Raw genomic sequence first — 17,474 nt, 5'->3', positions numbered from 1 at the left:
AGGGCATGCCCTTCAGCCGTGAAACATGGAGCTGAAGAAACTTCTGATTGGGGGGCACTATTAGTGGAGAATGAGAACTAACATAAGCAGGAAGGTTTTTTTTTAATCTCCGGCACAACCGTAGAACTATTTTCATTTTGTTCAGAGTGCATTTGTACATCATCCCCTCACCTGGCTTACCTTAATTTAACAGAACTACCCTCTGACTATAATTGGGCTTTCTTGGGCAGCTAAGGAGTGCAGAATTGAGGAGATGTAGTCAAGTTTGGGCGTGAGGATTCCCCACTCCTTATTGCAGTGCTCCTCACACACAAAAGGCTCTGGCTTTAGAGGCAGACATTGGTGTGCTTCCCCAAAGAGTAAATCCTGGAAAGTGGGGCATATATGCTTCTGCTTCAGAATGGCTAGAGTGGGAAGAAGGGGGAGTGGAAGCTCATTTGTGCCAGTTTGGGGAAAACTGAGAACTTGGGGTGTTGGGAGGTTTGAGTGACAGGCAGGTGCTGCATGTCCACGGTAGGTCAAGCACATTTTTAAAAACATGTTGACTTTTCAAAATATGAGGTTTATAATGTGTGTTGCAAAGACAACGTATTTGCTCAGGAGCCACAACTGGCTGATGTATTTGGGTGTGTATGAGAGTTTCCCATACATTTTGCATACAAGTGAAGAAGGCTCTTTGTCAGAGGTCTAGCACTGAGTTTAAGTTAATAAGAGGAACAGGCTTTTATGGTGCCCAGGACAGTTCTTCAGATTTCCAAATATGTCCCTGGTCCTAAAAAAAGTTGGGGCTCCGCAATACACACAAACCTGACCTATCCTGGAAGGGAAAATCTACCTGCTGGTGCCAATGGAGAGGTGCCCGTAGGAGCCACCAGCTGAAGCACAGCGGGAGTTTATGTAAGCCACCAAGGAATTGGGAGAGGTGCGGATGACAGTCTGCAGGTCAATGCTGGCATCTGAGAGAGGAGAGATGGACAGCGCTCGCTTCTTGGTCAACTTGGCTGTGCTTCGGGGTGTAGAAAAGCGAGTACCTGGGTGGGAAACAGGAAAAACACAGGGAGCTGCCTTATCCTTCGTCAGACATTGCATCTGGGTCATTATATTGCCAACACTGGCTGGCAGCTGCTCTCCAAGTTTTCAGACAGGGTTCCCTGCCTCCAAGGCTATCTAGAGTTTGTTTATTTCTTTAAAGCATTGGGGTGCTCTAAATGAATGTTGGCAGGTCACCAAGCTGTTTGTGCATCTTCTCCCCTCCCGAGGGCAAGATGCCAGGGATTGAACCAGCACATTCTCCAATGCATTTCATCATATGAGGTTGCCTGGCCCTCTAAGACAGGGAGGGGGAACCCATGGCCCTCCAGGTGTTGCTGAACTACATCTCCCATCATCCCTGCCCACTGACCATGCTTGCTGGGGTTGGTGGGGGAGGGGGCCAGGTTGGCTATCCCTGCTCTAAGAGCATCAAAAGACAACTTGATGAAGGGTTCTTCTGTTTCTGTTTCTTGTGCAAGCGCATTACTTCCTGCAAAGAATCCCAGGAACCGTAGCTTATCCTTCACACAGATACAGTTCTCAGCAGCCAAGAATCCTTTGGGGGAAGTCATGTGCTTTAAATGGACAGTGTATTTGCAGCCTTGGAGTGGGAAGGTAAACCAGTTGACACAGCAAGACGGAGGAACAAAAGCAGGAGGCTCTAGTGTCAGTAGTGTGTCCCCACTGGGGGTGTGGGCCCAGGGAGGTGCCCTATATTGTTGACCACTGATGCTGACCTTGTCCAGGACAGCCTCTAGTAATTACAGGCATGTTCCAAAGTGGAGATGTATGTGCTGGGGCTTGCATGGAAGTTGTCACCACGGCGGGTCCTACAGCAAAAGAGACAAGCCACTTTGAAAACTGCACAAGAGCTTGCCTTTTCAGCAAGAGTAGCAGCTATGGCAAAACTATCAAACAAAACTCCAGCTGCATGCAAAATTTCCGCCTGTGCTTACTTATCTGTGCTCTCAAGTCTGTAGGCTGCAGTGTGTCCCCTTCTACCTTGCCCCCCACTCATTACTTCTCATGAATTTGCCACCACCTGTCATTGAAACTCACCATCAGTATGAGAAGGATGTTCACTTCCAGGTGACATCCCATAGGTGTGATGATTCCCCATGGAGTTGGCTTGGTGGTAATATGGCAAGTCATTGATTCCTGGAAAAGAACAGAGTGAGCCATTAATAGAAGCAGGGGATGTTTTGGTCCACCCTGGGATTCCTTGGAATGTCATCAGGGGCTCCTCAATGAGGAGACCAGTACTGGCAGACAACCGAATCCTGAACAAGGCCCCTGATAATATTCCCTTCCAACATCTACCTCTGGGGGTGTGATGAGTGTGTTCTGAGACACAAGGGCATTGTCTCAGGTCCTTTGCCCAAACTGAATGTGCACATGCATTCCTAGAAAACCCTCTCTACAAATCCTCTGTAGGGTTCCATGCAATAGCTCCTCAGCAGACATAGCAACATGGAAAAGGTTCCAGGAAGCTGGGTGGATTGGAAAACCCTCTTGGAAAAGAACAGAAGAAGAGGCAAACAGATGGCTCAGGTGGAGTGTTGAGCAAGAGGACTGTGCTGCTCTTGGCCCATGCTGCCCCTGGCTGTTGCTGTGAGACTGACCTTCCACCATGGTGCTGGGTTGGCCTTGCCCATGGAGGGGGCGAAGGTAGCAGTGTTCCACGTAGTTATTAACTGGTGCGTTCATTGGGTTGAACATGGTTTGTCGGAGGCTGGATGCAGTCAGGGACACATCTGCTTTTTGGGTGGGTTACAGTGGACCAGGAAGTGGCAGTGCTAAGGGATCCAGATCTGCAAGAGACAGAGTGTAGTCATGTGAGAAGACAAGAGAAATCAGCACCCAAAATCCCACAGTCACTGGTGTGGTGGCTCTAGAATTGGTCCTGTCTTGTTGTGCAGTTCAGCCAAGGACCCTAGTTTTCATCACGGACAGAGAGGGGTCACATGTCAGTGGCAGAGCACATACTTGGCATGTAGAAAGTTCTAGGTTGAATTCCTGGTATCTCCAGGCAGGGCTGGAAAATACCTTTCTCTTCCCCCACCACTTGAAACTCTGAAGAGCCATTATCTGTCACATCTGATCAAATTGAGTGGGACAGACCAAGAGTCTGGTTTGGTGCAAGGCAGCTTCCTATGATAACACAGGTTTAATGTACACCTTCCATGATTAACTCTAGTAATAGTACTATACGCCCTTAAACAGGCTCCTCCAGACAGCCAATTTGTTATGTACTGAGTTGAATAGGATCCAAACTGCAGCAGTCTGATTGGTCCTAGAACAATAGGCTCCAAAAGGCAGCAGTCTGATTGGTCCTAGAACAATAGGATTCAGAATGCAGCAGTCTGATTGGTCCTAGAACAATGCAGCAGTATGATTGGTTAGCAGGAACCACCCAATCATGCTCCAGATAGAAGTGAATCCACAACCTGATTGGCCTACAGTAGAATCCTGGAATTAGCCAATCATGTGCAGCCCATTGTGTAAATAATGTATATAAAGCAGATACTTTGAGGGGACATTCATTCATTCCTCCTCACCACTATGAGCTGAATAAAGAGCATGAAATCACTTTGCGACTCTGAGTATATTTCACTGGCGACGAAGGTGGGATCCCGCTGAGCTGACTGCCACACACAGCACCGCAGCACCGCCACCTGCCGCACCGCTGCCTCGCACCGTGTATCCAGGCTTCAGCTCCGGGACACAAGGAACTCAGAATGGCAACTGACAGCAGCTTCTCGCCATTCAACCCAGCATCTGGAGACTGGGAAGCGTACGCCTCCCGTTTCACCTTCCTCCTAGAAGCCAAAGGGGTCACCGATGAAGAAGACGCCAAGAAGAGGGCAATATTCTTCAGCGTCTGCGGAGAGGAGACATTTGAAATCGCCCGGGCTCTCCTTGCGCCTGAAGACGTCGCTACTGTTCCATACAAAACAATAATGGAACAGCTGAAGGGGCACTTTTCGCCACAGCCCTCAGTGGTGGCTCGTCGAAATGCCTTCTACGCAAAGCGGCAAGCCCCTGGGGAAACCATAACTGGGTTTGTGACCTCTCTCCGCCAAGCTGCCCGGTTCTGCAACTTCTCAGAGCTGGAGAACATGCTTCGTGACCGCCTCGTCGGTGGCCTGAAGGATGAGAAGCTGCAACGACGCCTCTACGCTAAGAAGAACCTAACGTTCCAGGTCGCTCTGGAGGAGGCCCTGGCAACGGAAGCTGCTGAGAGGTCGACGCAAGAGGCACGGCTGAGCCAGCCGTCCCAACCGAGGGTCCACCACGAAGACCTCACCAACAACTCGGGATCCGACAGGGAGGAGGTGCACCGAGTACAGCAGCGCACTCAAGCAGCCCACATACCACAGCTGCCTCGACGAGAAGGAGGGAACTGCGCAAGCTGTGGAGAAAGTCACGAGAGGAGGACCTGCCGTTTCCGCAACGCAGAGTGCAGGCAGTGCAGAAAATTGGGACACATCGCCCGGGTGTGTCGGGCTCGGCCCACCCGAAGCCAGGCATCAGATGACCAATCCAAGAGCCCCAGGTCCCGGGGCCCAACGCACCAAGGCAACTCGACGGAGCTCACAGACTTCCAGATATACCAGTTGCCCCACCCCAACGTAGAGAAAATTTATGTAGAGGTACAGATAGAGGGGGCCCCATGCCGCATGGAGCTTGACACGGGTTCAACTCTATCCATAATCTCGGCAAGGACCTTAAGGAAACTGTGTCCTACTGGGGGTCCCAAACTCAGGCCGGCCCCATTCACCCTCCGGGACTTCCAGAAACGTAAGGTCCCCACAATGGGGGTGGGGACCTTCAGGGTGCAATACCGAGGGCGGACGCGGCAACTGGACTTGCTTGTGGTCAAGGGCCCCTACATTAGCTTACTGGGGTTGGCATGGTTTGGACCACTGGGACTAGCCATCACCGGGGTGAACCACATGAGCTTACAAGTGGACGTGGACGCCATATGCAAGGAGTTTCCGGGGGTTTTCGATGGGAAATTGGGACAGTATACGGGCCCCCCCATTGCTCTACAGCTTGACCCCGCAGTACGACCAGTCAGGCTCAAGGCCCGCCGGGTCCCATTCGCCCTGAAACCCCGTATAGACGAGGAATTGGACCGACTCGTGGAGCAAGGAGTGCTGGAGCCGGTGCCTAATGCCCCCTGGGAAACCCCAATCGTCACACCCGTCAAGCCTAATGGTTCGGTCCGCATCTGCGCAGACTACAAATGTACCATAAACAAGGCCCTCATGGCCCATGCATACCCAGTGCCAGTGGTCAGCCATGTCCTTGCCACCCTGGCTGGGTCGAAAATTTTTGGCAAGCTGGACTTGGCCCAAGCATATCAACAGCTGCCAGTAGATGAGGCCACAGCAGAGGCACAGACGATTGTGACGCACAGAGGAGCGTTCAGGGTAAAGCGGCTGCAATTCGGGGTCAGCGTGGCACCAGGCATATTCCAGAATCTAATGGACTCTCTCCTTAAAGGGATTCCTGGTGTCACCCCCTTCTTTGATGATGTGTTGATTGCCGGGCCCACACCAGAGGAGTTTGAGGACCGCCTCCGCACTGTTCTGCACCGTTTCCAGATGGCGGGTCTCAAGGTGAAGCGGGAAAAATGTCTACTAGGAGTGCCTCAAGTGGACTTTCTGGGATTTATGGTGGATGCAGAAGGGGTTCACCCGACTGGGGACAAGGTACGGGCCATTTGTGATGCCCCAGCGCCCAAGAACAAGACTGAACTTCAGGCCTTCTTGGGATTATTGAACTTTTACCATTCCTTCCTTCCCCACAAGGCGGCGGTAGCGGAGCCCCTACACAGACTCCTGGACAAGCGGGCCCCTTGGGTGTGGGGCCAGCGCCAGGAGGCCGCATTCCAGGCAGTCAAGGACTTGCTTGTCTCAAACTCGGTCTTGGCACACTTCGACGAGAGGCTGCCGGTGGTGCTAGCATGCGACGCCTCGCCCTATGGCATCGGCGCTGTCCTGGGACACCAACTCCCGGATGGAAGAGAGGTACCGGTAGCATACTTTTCCCAGACACTCAACGAAACCGAGCGGAACTACTCGCAAATCGACAAGGAGGGTCTGGCAATCGTGAAGGGAGTAAAAAAATTCCATGATTTCTTGTACGGGCGGCCCTTCACCGTGGTGACTGACCACAAGCCGTTGCTTGGCTTGTTTGCCCCCGAAAAGCAGACCCCCCAAGTGCTGTCTCCTCGCGTCCTCAGGTGGTCAATTTTCCTTGCCAGCTACCAGTATGCACTGATTCACCGCCCTGGAAAGGCGATGGGCCATGCAGACGCCCTCAGCAGGCTACCACTACCGGAAACAGGCCCCGACCCAGCACCTGCACAAGAGGTTATGAGCCTGGAGCTGCTTCCTGACCGCCCCATTCAGGCACAAGAAGTTGCACACCATTCCAAGAAAGATAGGGTCATCTCCCGGGTCCTGGACTGGGTGTGGAGGGGATGGCCCAGCCGCAGCCCCGGGCCAGAATTCGCCGGCTACACAACCCGCAAACATGAACTGTCAGCCCACAAGGGGTGCCTGTTATGGGGAAGCAGGGTCGTTGTTCCCCAGCCCCTCTGCAAAAGGGTCCTCACAGCCCTACACGAGACACACCCAGGGGTAGTAAGAATGAAGGCCCTTGCCAGGAGTTATGTGTGGTGGCCGGGGATCGACGGAGAGATAGAGGCCTGGGTCAAACACTGCCAGGCCTGCCAGGAATCCCGCCCAGATCCCCCAAGGGCCCCAGTCCAGTCCTGGGAGTCCGCCCGAGCACCATGGTCACGCCTGCATGTGGACTTCGCTGGCCCCTTTCAGGGGAAAACATTCTTCATAGTGGTGGACTCCTACACCAAATGGCTGGAAGTCGCACTGGTACCGTCCACTTCTACGTCCGCAGCCATCCGGGTACTACGCAGGCTGTTTGCAACCCACGGGCTCCCTGACACTCTCGTCTCAGACAACGGGACTGCATTTACATCAGGAGAATTTCAAACCTTCACAGTGCAGAACGCCATCCGCCACATCCGTTCGGCGCCATTCCACCCTGCCACCAATGGCCAAGCAGAACGCATGGTGCGGACCACCAAGGACACCCTTCGCCGCATGACGCAAGGGGATTGGGAGTACCGCCTTGCCACATTCCTTCTAGCACAGCACAGCACCCCCAGCTCAACGACTGGCCGGAGCCCCGCTGAACTACTAATGGGTCGGCGCCTTGCAATCAGATTGGACCGCCTTCACCCCGATAGAGCTCAGGATGAGGTAGTGGTGGGGGAAGGCAGGAACCCCCGGACCTTCGAGGCCCAGGACCCAGTGTACGCAAAGAATTTTGGGGCAGGCCCTGCATGGGTACCTGCCACAGTCACCAGGGTCACGGGCCCCGTGTCGTACGAGGTGCTAACAGATGGGGGGCAATGCTGGCGCCGCCACTGCGACCAGATACGGCGACGATTCCCGGGAGAAAACCAGGAGGAGGAGGACAGGTCAGAGGAGTCCCAAGGGAACAGTGGGGCAGTGAGGCCCATAGAGCAGCAGGGGCAAGCAGGAGAGGCAGAATCAGTAAATACAGAGAGGACCCGCGAGGCCGAAAGGACACCGGAACCAGAACCACGACTGAGCGAGCCGGTTGCGCCAGACCAAACAGCCCCATCCTTGGAACACGAGCCAGAACCTGAACCCCGGACCAGGGAACACCCCAGGCCGCAACGCACACGTAGGCCACCTGCGACTCTGAGTATATTTCACAATTTATTATTTTTCTTGATTTTGCTTGCACAAAGTTTACATGGGGGTTAGTTTATAGCCAGTCTTTATTGAGTATTTGTTCTGATTTGTTTGCCTGTAGCTTACACAAGAATGAACATTCATCCTGCATTCATCCCGGTTTGCTTTTTTTATACATCTACCATTTGTCATTCATTCAATCAAGCCACACCTTTCAGTGTCGCTTACCCAAACTGCAAAAAAGTCTTGTTTCTTTTTAAAAAGTGGATTCATTGCATCAGAGCGACAAAGCACAGTAATCCGCTTTACCTGGAAAAACCTAAAATTATCAGTAAGCGCCTGAATCCCTCCCGCAAAATGCTGACAAATCTGGAGAGAGAGAGAGGCAGTGACCCCCCCCCCCGTTGTCTGAGGAAAAGGGTTTTCTAGTAAAGCAGAGTGAAGTGAGGGGAGAATCAAAGGCTCATAATTAAATAGATACAAGCTTAACTCCTCCCTCTCTGGGAAAATAAATGAAAATGCCTCTTAAGAGCATTTGCTATGATTATTTCCTCTTTTACACCTCATCTTAACTGTGGCAATGTTATCAACACAGGACAATGAGTCCCACTCTCATTTTTAAGAAAAAAATTTGTTCTTTTGACATACACATAAGCTTGCGTAAATGTTTGTGCACATTAGATACTCAACCCTTTACTATGATTTCTATTCTTGGGAATCATTTATTGAACTCAATGGGACCTGTTACAGAGAAAACACGCCTGAGATTGCACTTCCACTGTGTATGGCCATTGAGTTGTCAATGGATACAGAAGGATCCATATCCTATCCCTACTGCCCCTCCAAGCCCACTTTAAATAGGATCCCTATAAAGTCGTACCTTGGTTTTCAAACAGCTTTGTTCTCAAACGTTTTGGCTCCCGAATGCCGCAAATCCGGGAATGACTGTTCTGGTTTGCGAACTATTTTTGGAAGCTGAACAACTGACGGGGCTTCCGTGGTTTCCGATTGACTGCAGGAGCTTCCTGCAGCCAATCAGAAACCGTGCTTTGGTCTCCGAACGTTTTGGAAGTCGAACGGATTCCGTTCGATTTCCAAGGTATGACTGTATAAAGGATCCAACTCCAAACCCCAAATATGACTTCAGGGTTGTGGGAAGACAGGATTTGCTACCATTTAAGTCACACACTGGCCCGTAATCATGTATGAGTCACCAAGACCCAATTCCAACCTTTGATCAGGAGCATGATTATAGATCAGAAAGATGGCTACATCAGAAATGCATCTGCTATGGGGGAAAAGCCAAGAATTAAACATAAAATTAAACAGATATAAAAGAAAGAGGAGGCTTTGCTCTGCCAGACTTGCAAATGTATTACGAGGCAGCTTGTTTATGCTAGTTAAAAGATTGGATTGCATTGGACAATGCAGATATCCTAGATTTAGAGGGTCGTGATTTAAAATTCAGCTGGCATGCATGTCTTTGGGAAAGCGAAAATCTGTAAGAGTTGGATGAACCACATTCTTAGGAAGAATCTGTATAGAGTTTGGGAGGAATATAAAAATCTGCTGGAAAGAAAAACACCTTTATGGTTATATCCCATCAAAGCAATTACAATTAAGAGAGTTACTATGGATAGACTTACAGTGGTACCTTGGGTTACATACGCTTCAGGTTACATACGCTTCAGGTTACAGACTCTGCTAACCCAGAAATAGTACCTCGGGTTAAGAACTTTGCTTCAGGATGAGAACAGAAATTGTGCTCCGGCGGCGCGGCGGCAGCGGGAGGCCCCATTAGTTAAAGTGGTGCTTCAGGTTAAGAACGGACCTCCGAAGCGAATTAAGTACTTAACCTGAGGTACCACTGTACAGGGAACTGCTAGATTTTATGGGGAGCGGAGGCGGGACTCAAACTGAAACCAATGGAAAACCTAAGGAGCCAAGTTACGGATTGGTTGCAATATCACCAGTTACATGATATGTTTAAATTAGATAGGAAGAATGAATTTTTGGACCAAAGATTACAATTTGAAAAAACAAAGATAAACTTTTGTCTAAAATGCATAATCTGTTATTAGAATGGGAAACAAAAGAGGAGCTTGTTAAAGCTTCAATGACACACTGGACAATAAAGCACAAAATAGAGATCTTAACCTCTGGGAGAAACTCTGGAAAAGTGACCTGAAATTTACAGCATGCTATTCATTGAAAGAGAAGTATTTGAAAATGATTCATAGATGGTACTTAACTCCAAGTAGGTTGGCTAAGATTTATAAGACAGAATCAGATAAGTGTTGGAAGTGTAAAGAAGTGGAGGTAACATTCTTCCACATGTGGTGGACATGTAAAAAGGTAAAAGGGTATTGGGAAATGATGTTCCGTGAGGCTCTTCGTATAGCGGTTTTTTCGTCTTGCGAAGCAAGCCCATTGACAGCTTAGCGGATTAGCGCTATTAGCAGTTTAGCGGCTTTTAGCGGATCAGCTGATAAGCGGCTTATCAGCGGATCAGCTGATAAGCGGCTTAGGGCTTAGGAAAAGGGGGGGGAGCGAAAAAACCCCGCAGGAACTCGCAAGACATTTTCGTCTTGCGAAGCAAGCCCATAGGGAAATTCGTTTTGCGAAGCGCCTCCAAAATGGAAAACCCTTTCGTCTAGCGGGTTTTCCGCCTTGCGAGGCGTTCGTCTTGCGGGGCACCACTGTATAATGAATTGAAAAAAATGTTCAAAATTACTTCTCCCCCCCCCAAAAAAAAAACCCTTAGTCCTTTTTGCTGGGGATAACCCAGACTGAACTTCCCAGGTGCCAGAAAAGGTTATTTATGCATGCAACAACTGTTAGCCCACAAATAGAAAGGGAACGAGGTCCCAACTAAAGAGGATTGGCAACTTAAGTTGACAAAATATGCACAACTTGCAGATTTAACATATAGAATAGGAGAGCAGGAAGAATATATGTTTAAAGAAGATTGAAAAACATTTATTGAATATATGGAAAATAACGATACAGCTGAAAACACTGGCAGCATTAAGATAAATTCAACAGAGTAAATAATTTTTGATGGATGTAAAAGTGGAAAATTGATTTGAATTGTTATAGTAACATTTGCAGGGATTTATGATATGTAAAATGAACCATGGAAAGAAGAAGGGAAGTGACTGGATATTTTAAAGTTTGTAAAATGTTTATTTGAAATAATAAAACAGAAAATTTAATAAATTTATTATACAGTATATATATAAAAAGAAACACCTCTGCTAAAATTCAAGAGGCTATTTAGGTGGCCCTAGAGTCCTCTAAAATTGTTTTGGATTGATAATGCTGTTTCCCCACTATGCTGAAGGGGATGTGAACAGTGGGGTTCTTTTTGCACATGTGGTATGAATGCAACCCAGTCCAAATATTTTGGGAAATTGTATTTGAGCAAATATCTGACATTACAGGACAACTCATTCCCCCTAACCCTGCTTTCACCTTTCCATCTATTGCAGATCACCTGGAGATATCAGTCAAACACAAGGAACTTGCTATGCTGTGTGTGTTTCTCTCCCCCATATTTTTGCCACCACCTCTCCATGAAAAGACCACCCACATCTTTCCATTGGGATGCTATCTCCATTTATTACTTTCACCAAAAGAACATCACTCACTTCCCCTCCACCCACCTACTCAGATTTCCTTACAGCAAAGTTCAATAGGTAAACAGACACAAAACATCAGCCTTAGGTTCTCCTTCTTATTCTGTTGCAGACCAAGTAAGTGGTGTGTGCTTGAATTTTAACTGCATTACTCCAGAGTCATTTGTACTTGTGCTGTTGTTTTCTGTTATGTACTAAGCTTGGATCCTAGAACAATAGGCAAGTAGGATCCTAGAATGCAACAACTGATTGGCTTGCAGGAGAAGACCAATCAGGCTCCAGGAGGAAGTTAATCAGCCTATTAGGCTGGCAGGATCATGGAATGCAGCAACTGATTGGCCCGCAGGAAAAGACCAATCAGGCTCCAGGAGGGAAGCCAATCAGATGGGACACATTGTGTAAATAATGTATATAAAAGCCTGAGGTTTGGGGGGTAATTAAATCACTGTTTTACAAGCTGCAATAAAGAGCACGAAATCACTACAGGACTCCGAGTATATTTCATTTTCTCTTTCATTGTATAAACTATAAAATACAAATTTAAAAGAAAATACTTCCAAGTGGTGGCAGATTTAAGATCTCCTTCCAACCTGGGTACAATGAAATACACGGGAAGTATGCAGGGCCATCAGTCCACAGGAAAGTGTGGCACAAGCTCAGGTCTTCCTCACCACCGCTTGCATTCTGAAGGACTCGTGTTTTACACCACAAGGATTGCTGACTTTCTTATCCCTTTACCAGCAGCCCTCTCCAGGCATAGAGAGGGACAGCTTCACCGACTTTGTGCTTGTGTGTCTTGTTCTGTGCAGGTGGCAACCCTATTCACAGCTGTGTGGATCCACAGGAACTCCCACCCATCTTGAATGGCAACCAGGTACTGTGGCTGGCACAGTAATGCACCCTTCACTTAAGGTGGCAATGTACCCTAACTTTACAGAGGCATCCTTTGCTTTAAGATGCCCTCTATCTGAAGAGTTGTCTGGTCCAATTTCTGTTCAAAAAGCAAGGACCATAAGGAGAGGCGAGCAGGAGGGGCCTCCACATTGCCAGTCAGCATTTAGCAGCACCTGGAAAGCAGCCTGGATGGGCACACAGGTCACTTGGTCTGGTCAAATGTACGGTGCTTCTCTCAGAATTCTTGATACTGGGAATGCGCACTTTTCAGCATTTCTGTTTAGACAAGTCTGCCCAGGTATTTAGAAAGCTGGTGCATGTATAGTTTATTGTTGATTTTAAATTTTTCTCAGTGTTTTAAATTATTGCTGTTAAATTCTTTTTTTACTGATAATTGTATTGTTTTGCCTTTTTTTGTAAACTGCTTGGAGGGCTTTTTTTGCAATCAAGCAGTGTATTAACTTTTATGAAATAAATAAATAAATTATAGAAATTATTTTAAAACTTGCATCTCTTTATATACAATAACACATGGAAATATCCTTTCTGGTGATGTATCTCCTTTGTGAGCAATTCACAAGTTGCCACCCAACACTCATGCATGCCTTTGTTTAAAAAGGGGGTCGGCAAACTAAGGTCCGCGGGCTGGATCAGGCCCACCAGGGTTGTAAATCCAGCCCGCGCCCTGCACCATGAAGCCGGAACCCACCGCGAAGCTTAGACTCCTGGCGATGGCGACGGGAGGAAGAGGCTGAGTGGTGGCGGCTCTGCCACTCAATCGCTGTGCCTGGTTTACCTCAGCGGGGTTTGATTGGCAGAGACGTCCCCGCGCCGCGCTGAAGTAAACCAGGTGCGACATCTGATTGGCAGACCCACCGCCGCTCGGCCTCTTCCTCCCGTCGCAAGGAGGCAAGGCAGCTCCCACCGCCGGATCTGGCTCCACTCGCCTCGCCACCTCTGGAAGTCTGCTTTCCCTTCCCCGCCAGCTTCCACCTGCACCGCCAAGAGACCGCCAGTCTCAGCAAGTAGCCGCACCCTGCCCTGCTGTTGGATGCACAGCCACTAAGAGCCCTAAAGACACGCTTACTCACAAGTAAGCTGCAATCATTTCAAGGCTGTTTATTCAGTGCCTGAAGAACTGCTCAAGCCCACTGATGAAATGCGCTACGGATCACACCCCTGGGAAGGCAAGCACAGCAGCTGACCCACCCTTGCCTCTTCTTCTAGCTCCCCACGCTGTGCCCCTTCTCCAGCCTGCCACAGGGTCTGGGGGACAGTGGACCGGCCTGCGGCTAATTTTTTTTGCTAACCCCTGGTTTAGGCAGTGGTGGAGCTTCATGCTCCGGCACCAGGGGGCAGAGAGCAGGCGGGGGGCGCATCCTGGGGGTGTGGCATGCCACCCAGAAGGGAGTGGCGCGCATCCTGGGGGCGGGTCGCCCTGTGCAGACTGGGTGGGGTGGGGGTGGGCAGCCACGATGGAACCCTGCCAGGATCGCGCTGCTGGGGGGGGGGTGCGCTCCCCCAGCATTCCTCTTCCTCTGCCAGTGGGTTTAGGGGATTGCTTTTGTGGACTGTCAGAGAGAATTTTGCATGTTATTAAGCCTCCATCTACACTGTGCCTTTTAAGACATGTCATACCACTTTAACAGTCATGGCCCCCCCTCCAAAATCCTGGGAACTGTAGTTTGTCACAGCTGCTGAGAGTTAACACAAGCTGCAATTCCCAGAGTGGTTTAACAATCAATCCATCTTAACAGGGAATTCTGGGAACTGTAGGCTCTATGAGAGGAAAGGGGTTAACAACTATCTGCTCCTGTAACAAACTACAGTTCCCAGGATGCTTTGGAAGAAGACATGACTGTTTAAAGTAGCAAACTCGATCATCACTGCTTTAAATGTTTGCAAACCATTTGCTGTTTCTTAACAGCCAAGAATATATTCTGGATTCCAGCAGAGGGAGCCAACACCATAGCACTTCAAGGTGAAATATTCATAATTCCATGTGGTATCTTTATTCCTTGCCCCCCCCCCCCTGCTCTTTCAAAGGCAAAAAGTGACTTGAAGGGCCATCTTGAGTGGGAAAATGGTGTCTCCTCTCTATTGCTGTTCTAAAGATATCGGGAAGTACCCATAGCTCTATTTCCATTTTTTAAAAGCCCAGCAGATCCTATTATAATATGCAGTTTGGCCCCAATAGTCCAAATTGCACTTAACGTTTGAGAGAAAAATATATGACTGTAATTACATTTTTATCCCAAGGATCTCAGGCTAGCATACATGGCTAACCCCTGTCCATTTTATATTCCCTACAACCCTGCAAGGAAAGTTTTTAATTGTAATTGTTATTAATTACCCGCCCTTCACTCTAAGTTCTATTTTAATAACACCCTAAGGTCCTAAAGGGCAGGTTGCAACATTGAAAACTGCTTAAAACAACTTACAGTAAGAGAAATAAGCTGAGCACATACATCTGAAGTGTCAAAAGCCAGGGTAGAGGTGTGTCTACAAGCATTCTCCGAAAGCTGTACAATGAAGGTGACTACTGCACCTCTGCAGGGAAGGAGTGCCACAGATAATGCCCTCTTCCAGGGCACTGCTGCCGCCACTCTAAGCTTCTAAGATGGCCTATTTTTATTATTTTATTATTATTTATTGAATATATATACCACCCTACACCCAGAGGTCTCAGGGTGGTTCACAGAAGCTTTAAATGTTCAGTACCTGTTTTACTTACTTTAATGGGGTTAATTGTGAAGTGAGTGTGCGCAGGATAACACAGCCTTAGTGAGAAGTCTCCGCCAGTTTCTTTCACTGCAGATGCCTTCAGATTCCACCTTTTGCTGACGAGTTCCGCCAGTGGTTTAACCAGGAATCTCTCTCTCTCACACACAAAGGGAAATTTCAATGCTATTGCTAACTGCTCTTGCGCAGTTACAACCATTTCCTGGTCCAAATGCTTCCACAAAGGGTCAGCATCCTTTGGCGATACCTGAGGAAACCATACCCAAGGCACTTCTTGGCCAAGTTGGCGTCCTGCTGGCTGGCCTTGTGTCAAACAGATGCTTTCCTTCCAAGGCACACAGCAGCTTGAGAGTGGTCTGAGGATTTACATCAAGATTTTTCATGGGGGGGGGGGGGAGTGAAGCCTTCCTCTTCACATACTGTGGGTGGGGAAGCCTCAGGCCCAGGGGCCTAATGCCTATTTGTTAGGCTCTTGGGATTATCAGAAAGCCATGCCTAACTGTACAATGTGCCACAGTGCTTTTGCCTAGGTGGACTATGTCCTTGGACTGTGACAATGTCTCTTGGATGGAGGAAGAAGAGGGGTGCGTATGTGTGTGTAAAAAAGGTAAAGGGACTCCTGACCGTTAGGTCCAGTCATGGCCAACTCTGGGGTTGCGACGCTCATCTCGCTTTACTGGCCAAGGGAGCCGGCGTACAGCTTCTGGGTCATGTGGCCAGCAGGACTAAGCCGCTTCTGGCGCATGGAAACACCGTTTACCTTCCCGCCGGAGCAGTGCCTATTTATCTACTTGCACTTTGACGTGCTTTCGAACTGCTAGGTTGGCAGGAGCTGGGACCGATCAACGGCAGCTCACCCCGTCGCAGGGATTTGAACCGCCGACCTTCTGATCGGCAAGCCCTAGGCTCTGTGGTTTAACCCACAGTGTGTGAAAAAAACTGTTATTTTGTGTGGCTGGAAAGTAGCCTATTTTACAAAGGCAAGCACTTTTGCCTCTGGTTCTGTCCTCTCTGGCCTCACCTACCACTGGCAGGCAACACCTGCCCCTTGCCTGCCAAAAGATTGCGCATGAGAGAATCAGGCCCTCAGACTGAAGAAGGCCCCCATCCCTCCCACTGCATTCATTTTTATCTATTTATTACATTTATATAGCACCTTTTATCTTCCAAGGATCTCAAGGTGGTGCACATGGTTCCCCTCCTACCCATTTCATTCTCACAACAACCCTGTGAGGAAGGTGAGGCTAAGAGATGGTGACTGGGCCAAGGTGAGCGTCATGGCTGAGTGGGGATTTGAACTCTCGTCGCCCACCCAGTGAACTTCATGGCTGAGCGGGGATTCAAATCCTGCTTGCCCAGGTCCTAAATCCAACACTCTAACCCATGGGTAGGCAAACTAAGGCCCGGGGGCCGGATCCGGCCCAATCGCCTTCTAAATCCAGCCCACGGACGGTCCAGGAATCAGTGTATTTTTACATAAGTAGAATATATGTATTTATTTTAAATGCATCTCTATGTTATGTGTGGGGCATTGGAATTCATTCATTTCTCACCCCAAAATCTAGTCTGCCCTCCCCCAAGTCTAAAGTGGACCAGCCCCCTGCTGAAAAAGTTTGCTGACTCTTGCTCTGACCATTATGCCACACTGGTTTTTGGTCCTTTGCAGTCTCATTCCTTATCTGCCTCCCCTGCAGTTGCTACAGTATTAATTTTTTTAGAAGTAGGCACTTTAATAGCAACCACGCAATTAATGTCACATTTAGTTTGGCCTTAGCTTCTGAAACCTTTGTCAGTTGTACAGGGGTAGGCAGCTCTTCCCCCCGCCCAGACATCAGGTACAATGTTGTGACAATGAGTTGAAACAGAGATCTGCTAGCTGGTTTGGTGGGTGCGAAGGGTTTAGAAGGTCTAACATCCCCTTTCTCAAATGCCTTGCAATTTGTCTAAGCATGCAAAGTCAGCATAATTCAAAATATATTGACTCAAAATATTGCACCTAGGCAGGATAACTCCTCCAGATGCCACCCCCAAGCGCCAAGGGGAATCTACTACAGTTTGGAAATTCAATGCATTCCTACAGTCATTCGGAAGACACCAATGCATTCCAATGACTGTTCTGTGTCATTTGTTTAGTACACCTTCCTCCAGGAACAGGTTCCTCTTAAGACAGCTAGTCTCAAACTTATATTTTCCCCAGCCCACTTGAAAAATGCTCAGGTTCTCAGCACACCACTTAATAAGCTGTTTGTTGCTGTTCTAGAGATCAAAGCACATAGATAACTGAAATGAGCCCAGGGGCTGTTCTGAAGGCGCATGAGGTGAAGCTAAACAGGTGAGTGAGTGACCTCTGAAGAACCACTTTGGGTTCCATGATGGAAGAAACATCACTTAGTTCTATTTCCTCATGTTCTGA

General features: G+C 48.7%; 1 protein-coding gene across 3 annotated transcripts in view; it reads right to left on the bottom strand.

Annotated features, from left to right (window-relative positions):
* Positions 1 to 17,474, bottom strand: part of GLI1 (GLI family zinc finger 1) — a 112,913-nt gene that overhangs the window by 10,651 nt on the left and 84,788 nt on the right. For 2 of the 3 annotated variants that reach the window (XM_081851680.1, XM_081851682.1), the window contains exons 2-5: positions 2,655 to 2,843; positions 2,092 to 2,190; positions 1,770 to 1,862; positions 836 to 1,031 (exon numbers count right to left, since the gene is read on the bottom strand). In XM_081851680.1, the coding sequence (XP_081707806.1) occupies positions 836 to 1,031; positions 1,770 to 1,862; positions 2,092 to 2,190; positions 2,655 to 2,751 (485 nt within the window). In that variant the 5' untranslated portion in view covers positions 2,752 to 2,843. The remainder of the gene's footprint in view (positions 1 to 835; positions 1,032 to 1,769; positions 1,863 to 2,091; positions 2,191 to 2,654; positions 2,844 to 17,474) is intronic. The other variant, XM_081851681.1, reaches the window with a different exon arrangement.

Source organism: Podarcis erhardii, assembly GCF_964252035.2.
Source record: "Podarcis erhardii genome assembly, chromosome: 2".
Taxonomy (NCBI): Eukaryota; Metazoa; Chordata; class Lepidosauria; order Squamata; family Lacertidae; genus Podarcis; species Podarcis erhardii.
This window is presented reverse-complemented; position numbering and strand designations above follow the sequence as displayed.